Here is an 8,253-nt window from a genome sequence, read left to right on the forward strand (position 1 = left end):
CCGCTCTGCCGCAGCGCCCTCGAGCTGGTCCCCTTTGGGGTCAAAGCCCTCCTGAGGCGAGCCGCAGCCTACGAGGCCCTGGAGAGGTACCAGCTGGCCTACGTGGACTACAAGACGGTGCTGCAGGTGGACTGCTCCATCCAGGCGGCACACGACGGCGTCAACAGGTAACGCGGTGCGGGATGCTCGGCGGTGCCTCGGGGCTCTCGTTGTTTCCGCAGCCGTGACCCAAGCACACGGGTCCCCAGCACAGGAAGGAAGCAACCGAGGGCGTGATGCTTCTCGCCACGCCGGGCTGTGCTCCCTCTGCTTGCTAGCGCCCTTCGCTCCTTTCAGGGTGCCGGGGATGAATTCCCTGGGACTGCCGCTGCTTTGCTCCCTGCCTGGTTTAAAGGAAATAATACACTACACGTGCCCTGTCCTTTAAGGCTCCCTGCGCTGGCTGGGTTTGCAGGCTGCCGTAGTCCTTTTGTGCTCCTGGAGCTGTCTGCTTCACTTCATCACTTGTAGAACCGAGGAGTGATATGCACATCTCTTGCTTACCTGAGCACTGGCAGTCTCTTGTCCTCTGATATTTTTAGCCTTGCTGACATGAAGAAAGTCTTTCCATTAATGTCCTGTCTGTAGAAGGAACTTCCTTTAGATGCATGTAAAGGGGTTAGTGGAGGGATGCGGACCTCGAAACACAGGGTAAAAAGTGACCCTAGGCTACTGCATGGCCCGTCCAGCCAACAGACTGTCTTCCGTCACCCGGACAGTGAGCCGTCTCTTCCAGGATGACTAAAGCCCTGTTGGAGAAGGATGGTGTGAACTGGCGCCAGAAGCTCCCATCAATCCCCAAGGTCCCCATTTCTGCCCAGACAAGATGGAGCGTTCCTTCTGCTGGACCCCCTGGGGCAAACGCTCCCCCTGCAACCGCGCCAAGGGGAGAACCAGGTGAGACCGTGCCCTTGGGCCAGGCACAGAGACCTGTAGAGCTCCCATCAATCCCCACGGTCCCCATTTCTGCCCAGACAAGATGGAGCGTTCCTTCTGCTGGACCCCCTGGGGCAAACGCTCCCCCTGCAACCGCGCCAAGGGGAGAACCAGGTGAGACCGTGCCCTTGGGCCAGGCACAGAGACCTGTAGCTCAGAAGGGTGAGGAACAAGACTGCTGCCACGCCTGCTTGGCACGTCTGCCACTGAGGTCTGGAGAAACCTGGGCCTGGTTCTGCCACAGCCCGTTTTGGTTGGTCTGTGGCTTGCCTCTGGTACGGGGATATTTGCTTCCTGAGAGGCTGTGCTCATCTGGTCAGTTTTACAGCGTTCTGTATTCTTCTGTGCTGTTTCCAGACCAGTCTGCTGCTGACACGGAGAGAGCTCGAACTCTGAAGGAAGAAGGAAATGAACTCGTAAAGAAAGGAAACCATAAAAAAGCTGTGGAGAAGTACAGTGAGAGCTTAAAGCTCAACCAGGAATGTGCAACTTACACCAACAGGTACTGCTCAGCAATTAGCCCTTTGGAAAACCCACCTTCTGACAGAGCTGTCTAACGTTTGCTCCCAAACACATGAATAAAATAAACCCCACCTACACATTTGCCCCAAGTGCATGCAGCCTTCCCTGTAGTTTGTATCACGTTCTTTGATCAGGCACCGCAAAAGCCCTTGGAGACACTCAGCGTAGGGCTGCTACGGGGTTTCTCCCTTTCATGCTTGCCTGCCAGGCCTGTGGTGTTCTGAGCAGTATCTGCTGCCCCTCGAACCACAGGCTGCTGAAGTTAAAGCCGCCGAGTACTTCTAAGGCAACTGCAGCAAGCAGAGCATATTCTGGGCTGGTGTGGATAGGAACCGGCATCCTTGAAGCGCAGGTTCTTAGATTCAGAGCAGGTTGCTCTAAAAATATTTCATTTTTTTTGGACTGTTTCCTCTCTTCCCTCCTTTTAAACAAAAGGAAACAAACTTCCCTCCAAAACAAACTTGAGCTCAAGAAGTTAGGTGATGTAAGGTACGAGGGTAAAGACTGGTTTTGGAGAGGCTGCACTGGGGCTGGCTGAGATCTGCTCTGTGCGCTGCAGCAGTAGATGCCGCTTTTAGCCAAAGGTCTCTAACCAGGTGTGTGTGTTGCAGAGCTCTCTGTTACCTGGCTCTGAAGCAATACAAGGAGGCAGTACAGGACTGCACAGAAGCTCTGAGGTTGGATCCTAAAAATGTTAAAGCACTCTACAGACGTGCTCAAGCACTTAAAGAATTGAAGGTAAGTCAGGAGTTTCAGGACTAGAAGCCTGTTCATGCATGATCAGGGCCAGAGGTGCCCTTCAGAACTTGTTTCAGTGCTAGACAACATCTGCCATCAGAGCTGAGACCTGGGTGGACCATGAGGGCATTTTCTTTTGCATCACTCTTTGTGGTTTGGAGTGAGTTTCTCAGCATCGGGTCCTGTTCTTAGAGAAGCTGGAAGCAGCTGCATGTTGTGTTGAGCTTTATCTTTTCATGTGTGGTGAGAGATTCTGTAGGCAATTCTGGACAACATAGTGCATTGCTGTTGGACTCAGAACCCAGTTCAGTGATGAAATTGTCTTCTCAACCCTAATTTAAGCATGTCTCAGAGCAGCTACATCAATGCCCGTGCTTAAGCAATTACAGAGAGGGAGTCACAGGCTTAGTTGTGTTGCCTTTGCCTCTGTTGCTGGGTAGTAATTCTGCAGCCTTAGACTGCATTTTTAATGCACTAACACTTAAAAACCATTCTCCTTCTAGGATTACAAATCAAGTATTGCTGATATCAAGAGCTTGTTGAAAACCGAACCAAAGAACACAGCCGCACTGAGATTGCTGCAAGAGCTGAGCAGAGCCTAGAGTAACCAAGCAACAAGGAAAGCTTTGTTTTCCACTGCAGAAGAAAGCTGTTTCCCCCTCTGATGTTGTTATGGGGACCAGTCTTAGTGCAGGGTCGGTATTGAAATCCATCTTCCACTGCTGCGGAGATGGAACAGGTTCTGTGCCAGCGCAGTGAATGTTAAGACACACAGTCTGTATCAAATTATTATCTGGCTTTAAGATGATTCAGAGTTCTACTGCCCCTCCCCGAGAGACGTACAGGGTAACTTCCCTGGTTGAAGTCAACTCGCCTGTAACCACTGGCTTCAGGGACTCTTTCCATGTTGGCTAAGATGCATGTGAAGTGGCTGTTCTCTTTCTGAAGAGCCACAGAGCTTTTTTTTGTCCTGATTCAGGTGACAGTCTTGCTGCGTTTGTGCTGCTATTAAATAAGGCTGCTGCCCTAACACCACGTACCATTCTTGAAACAGAGGCACAGACGCTTGCACAGGGCTGGGCTTGTTCCCTCTGCCACTTGATGTCTGTTGGCCCTCAGCTCAGTTTCTGCTGCTTCGTGTGGCCGGGCAGATGTTTACAGTAGCAGCTTTCTTTTATTTTTAATTATTCTGCAGATTTAAGGAAACAGCAGCAAGTTAAGGCTGCCTTGTTACACTGTGCACTACTTCCTTATTCTGGGTGCTTGGGAATTTTACCATCGGTTTTTGTGTTGTGTTTTTTTTTTTTTTTGCTGGGTCTTCCCAAACCGACCATAACCAGCCTGCCCCATTCCTAAACCTCCCCATTTGCATCAGCACACTCATATCCTTCTGTTTGCTCCGAGCTGCACCTTAGCAAGCTGCAGTGGCGTTGATATCTCCTATACTGACATGAGGAGCTGACTTCTCCCCGGCCATGGTCACCAGTGTGCCTTTTGGAGCAGTTACTGCAGGGTGTTACAGGGAGGAGGACATGCAGTGACATCCCAGCTGAGGTCTGGCTTACTACTTCAATGCATGTTTATACTTTTTCATCTTCTTCTCTGGTATTGATGGCACTGACTTAAAATAGTGGGTAAAGAGATATTTGAGTTATTCTATGAACCAGTTCTCATTAAAGCCATGTTTATTTTCACTTTAAAGCTGTGGTTTTTATGTGATGGATGCTGTAGGGGAACGGGAGCACTTTAACCACTTTATTTCATACTATTTCCCCTTTTCAGCAGAGGGCTTCAAGTGCTGCTGTACTGTGTCTTGCTCTGTCAGATAGTGACAGTACATCAGGGTTTCTCACCGTGTTCAGCCTTGCACACTGTGCTTGGAGAGTGCCTCATCAAGTCAGTCCAGATGCTGGACAGCACTAGCCCTGAGCCCGCTCACAGTGCGGAGCAGGAGATAGAAGCTCCCCCTAGGTCAGTGCTCAGAGATCTTTGTTTCCCACCTTACTTCTCCCAGGGGTCATTGTTTCAGGCATGTACCCACGGAACTGAACATAGAAAGCATGACTTGTGTGCCATCAGCTGTCCTGGACCTGGGCTTGGAACAGCTCCTCGGCGGGCACAAATTGCTCCATTCCTCCAACTCCCAGTTCTGAGCACCGCAGCCCCAGTGATCCCGCAACCTGCACTTGGTGAGTGAGGTGGGTTTCAGGTGGGGGCACACAGGCCAGCAGTACGCAGATAAGCAGAGGAGGGTCACAGAATGCATGAGGAAGACTAGCTTTACTCAGTTGAGACCTCTCTTTTAAGAGCCCTGCTGCTGTGTGGAGTGGCAGCTACCTGCCCGGTTCAGCTCCAGTTCATGACAACACCCCTGAGCAGTAGCATTCACAGCATCTTCCCCCTCTCAGCAACAGCAATGCTGTTTGTACCTTATCTCTTAAGACCTTCCCCAGCAACACCACCAGACAAAGCTCAAGTTCAGCAACAAGACACACTCCTTCGAGCTCAGGGACACTTGTGCCCCTTCCACTCCAGCAGCAGCGCTGCTGGCTGTGCAGGATGTGTCCCAGGCATGCACAGAGCCACCTGTCCTTGGGGGCAGCCAGTGTTTGTCACAGAGGCACACCTTCACCCATCCCTTTCAAAAGCCACTGCAGCTCCTCCAGCCTGGAGGCTCCACACTCGCGTTTGCTGCTCCTGCCTCCACTCCTCAGACTTCCCTGGGGGCTTAGCCAAGGAGTTCTCTGGAAACTTTCCAGTAACCTCTAGTATACACAGGGATCCAAGCCCCCACTTCACCTTTTCTGATCACATTTTAAAGACCCTGGTCCCTGTTCATGCCCTCTCTTAAGCCATCCTGATGTCCCTGTGTTCTCAGCCCCACTCTGCGCCCTTTGCAGCTGTCTTCCCAGCCAAGTCGTCCAGCGTTGTAGGTGTCACAGGCACATCTGAACGGCCCTGTTACACCGGAAAAAGAGGCTGCAGACAAGTTAGTCAAGAGCAGAGTGAAGTTTACCTGTACAGCTCCATTCCAGCTCCTTACATGCATGAGTCATGCAAATACACGTTTTTCCTCTGGAGGCAAAGCATAAAATCTTCCAGCCAGTTACACTTTGGGAGAAATAACAACTTAAATGAAGGTCCTGTATAGTAAATGGATTAAAGAATTTTATAAGCATTGCACTGAGAAGCAGATATCCAAATAGTGCCCAGTTCAGGCTGGGGTGTCCACTACAAGGGAGAGAGATTTAAGGTCAGAGAAAGAACTGGCAAAACAAAGGCAAGAAAAAAGGCATGATGAAAAGCCCCGGGGAAGAGTCCCAGCTGAGCAGAGCAGACACGACGCAGGAACAAACGTGTAAGCGATTCTATTAACATGCTGGAAGGAAAACAAGAGGTAGGAGGGATGACTCAGCAGCGAGCTGAAGGGAGAGTACGATACAGCACAGAAGGAAGATTGAGATGGCAACAAGTTGGACAGAAAGAAGGTGGGTGGTGCTGATGGAGGTGTGCTCCTGTCACTGCAGGGAAGTGGTCAAGTAAGGTCAGTACATCCGTAGTACCAGGGAGCTTCTAGGAACTGAAATTCCTTTCCTAACTAGAAGAACAGAGCGTTAAGGCCTGGGTGACAACAGCACTGTGCTCTGGGAGAGGCCCAGAAGCAGAGAGCGGTAATAACACGTCCCAGCCACCAAGCAGGGAGCATCCCAGTGAGACACGATGCGGTTTATGAATCTTTTTGGGCTCATCAGTGACTCTTTGAATCCACTGGTCAGGAACACACATTGGAAAAGCAGCTTCTGATGTACAGTTCCTCCGGAATACCTCAAAAACTGGGTCTTGTGCACCACAGACACATACACATGTGGTGTGGTGACCAGCGGAAGACACTCAGTGCCAGTACTCCTGCAGGCGTACAAAAGGACAGCCCCACGAAGGTGATGCCTTCAAAAAGGAAGCTAAAACCGTCTAGCTAGAAAGGATAAAGTCCAGGGAGATGGAATGACATTTTCTTAATGCCATCCTCCTTGAGGATCAGAAAGGATCAGGAGAGCCTGTTGGTTGGCAATTTGTTATTTAATCCTATACGTCCCTTCCTGTCAGCTCTCGGGACTGCTGCCCCATCAGCATCGCGAGCTTCAAACGCTAACTGCAGCTCTCTGACCCAAGTCCATCCCTCCACCTGCATGAAACAAAGAAAAAGTGTTTGCTGTCTTTCTGCAAAGGGAGCCAAGCCCTGCTTTGGGTGTGGAAGCATCAGTTCTTTATTAGTGTCAGCTACAGGAACAAATAAAACTACGGAACCCAATAAATTCACTAAAAATGATGATTCATCAGCACTTGTAATTTCCTGGGCAACTGAACCAGGCTGGTTCCACACATTTCAGAAGATGCTTTCAGTGGTGAGAAGAGAATTAATGTGGACATTTTTTTTACAGGTGCAGGAGGAAGCAATTCTGCAAAGTTTACAATACACACACAAAACCCAGGACGGGGCATTGAAGACAAACCAGGGTCACGGTACAGGCACGATTCCAAAAGCGTGGTGGGGTTGCTGCTGCTGTTCTTCGGAGGCGTTTTCTCAGGGCTCGCTCTCAGTCCTGAAGAAGAAACAAAGAACCCACCGATGCAATGGTCAACTGCTCGAAGAATTTCACCCAGACAAGATGAAATTCACCTGAACTGGGGTTAATGCTGTTCTCCTGACCTCACAAGACAAGAAAATATTATCTTTAAAGGGTCTAACAAGAGTCTGAATTGCTTGTGTCTGTCCCAGCCTCAGCAGTGGGGCCAGCTCTCCCGCCCCACACAGGACCTTAGCATTTTGTAGTGTCACTATTGACAAGGGTCTGCAAAAAAAACCACACTGGGAAATCCCAGGAAAGATTGTGCTGGTCCCCACTAGATGCACAGAAAAGTGAGGTCCTTTCCTGTCTTCCTTTCTGGTTGCACAGTCATTGCCCTCATCAACACAGAAAAAACCCCTCACCAAATCATGTCTCTGTAGTAGAGTTGAGCCTAGAAAATGAAGGATGCAATTTAAAAGGTGGAATATTACAGTCAGAGATGCTGCTCATCAAGCCTTACTTGGTCTGGACAAGAAATGCAGTCCCCGGTTTCAGAGTAAGAACTCGGAGACCTCGAGCACACCGCGCACCCATCGGTGGCCGCAACAGCTCCCAGCACCTACCCAGAGTCACTGCAGGAACGCCGCGGCACTGCTCTTGTGCGACGTCTCGGTGGCCTGGTGTGCTTGGAGAACAGCAACCGCTTCCTCGATCTTACAACAGGGAGCACAAGGAGGGGGAGAAGTTGAGTGGCTCCCATGTAGGGGCAAAAGAAATGCAACATTCCAGGTCCCAGTCTGACCTCCACACAGACCCACGTTGAAAAGGTGGAGGACTTCATTATAAAATCCACATCTGCTGCTTCCGCAGGAGACTGATCAGCCCAAAGACCTTTTCTGTCTCTTCCCTAGGGAGACGCTGGGGCATCACCAAACCAGGGCACTTTCTGCTCATGTTTCACTTAAAAAACCCATCCAAACAAAACAGCTACTTGCTCTTCCCACAGCTATCGACATCCTTGACCCACCTTCTGGGCCATGATCTCCTTTTCCTGCAGCAGCAGGTCGTTAGCCCTTTGGGATGTGACTTGTTTGGGCACCGAGTGCCTCCTACCTTGGCGTGCAGGGAGTCAGGGGACTCCAGGAGCAGCAGCAGCTCAGAGTTGTCTATCTCCAGCAGCATCCCAGTGATCTTGCCCGCCAGCGAGGGATGCATTGCATGGATCAGAGGGTAAAGGCGCTCACCTGCCTCAGACACCAGGGAGGACATCAGCACTGTGCAAGATCTCCAGCATTTCCAAACCCAGAGCAAGCCCTCCTGCCCTCCCAGCTCTGCCCTTTCAACTGAAAAGGGGTATGAGGGCAGGGATGGTGATGAAAAAAAAAAAAAAAATCACCGATTACAAGGAAACCTACTCCAGCATGTCACAGCAACAGTGTTCACAGGCAGG

The 8,253-nt window shown here is 50.5% G+C and overlaps 2 protein-coding genes across 2 annotated transcripts in view; one reads left to right on the plus strand and one right to left on the minus strand.

Moving 5' to 3' along the window:
• Positions 1 to 6: 6 nt before the first annotated feature.
• Positions 7 to 2,837, plus strand: TOMM34 (translocase of outer mitochondrial membrane 34; the record flags this gene model as incomplete). The annotated part of the gene is made up of 5 exons (XM_010135094.1): positions 7 to 167; positions 776 to 936; positions 1,333 to 1,477; positions 2,109 to 2,235; positions 2,739 to 2,837. Coding segments are annotated over 5 exons (693 nt in total), but the record flags the coding sequence as incomplete, so codon positions are not given.
• Positions 2,838 to 7,432: 4,595 nt separating this feature from the next.
• PABPC1L (poly(A) binding protein, cytoplasmic 1-like) overlaps positions 7,433 to 8,253 on the minus strand; it is a 10,725-nt gene continuing 9,904 nt past the window's right edge. Inside the window, exons 13-14 of the mRNA XM_010135095.1 lie at positions 7,917 to 8,047; positions 7,433 to 7,516 (exon numbers count right to left, since the gene is read on the minus strand). Coding sequence (XP_010133397.1) covers positions 7,433 to 7,516; positions 7,917 to 8,047 — 215 coding nt within the window. The remainder of the gene's footprint in view (positions 7,517 to 7,916; positions 8,048 to 8,253) is intronic.

The sequence above is a fragment of the Buceros rhinoceros genome, unplaced genomic scaffold (genome assembly GCF_000710305.1).
Source record: "Buceros rhinoceros silvestris isolate BGI_N320 unplaced genomic scaffold, ASM71030v1 scaffold18524, whole genome shotgun sequence".
In the NCBI taxonomy this organism is placed as follows: domain Eukaryota; kingdom Metazoa; phylum Chordata; class Aves; order Bucerotiformes; family Bucerotidae; genus Buceros; species Buceros rhinoceros.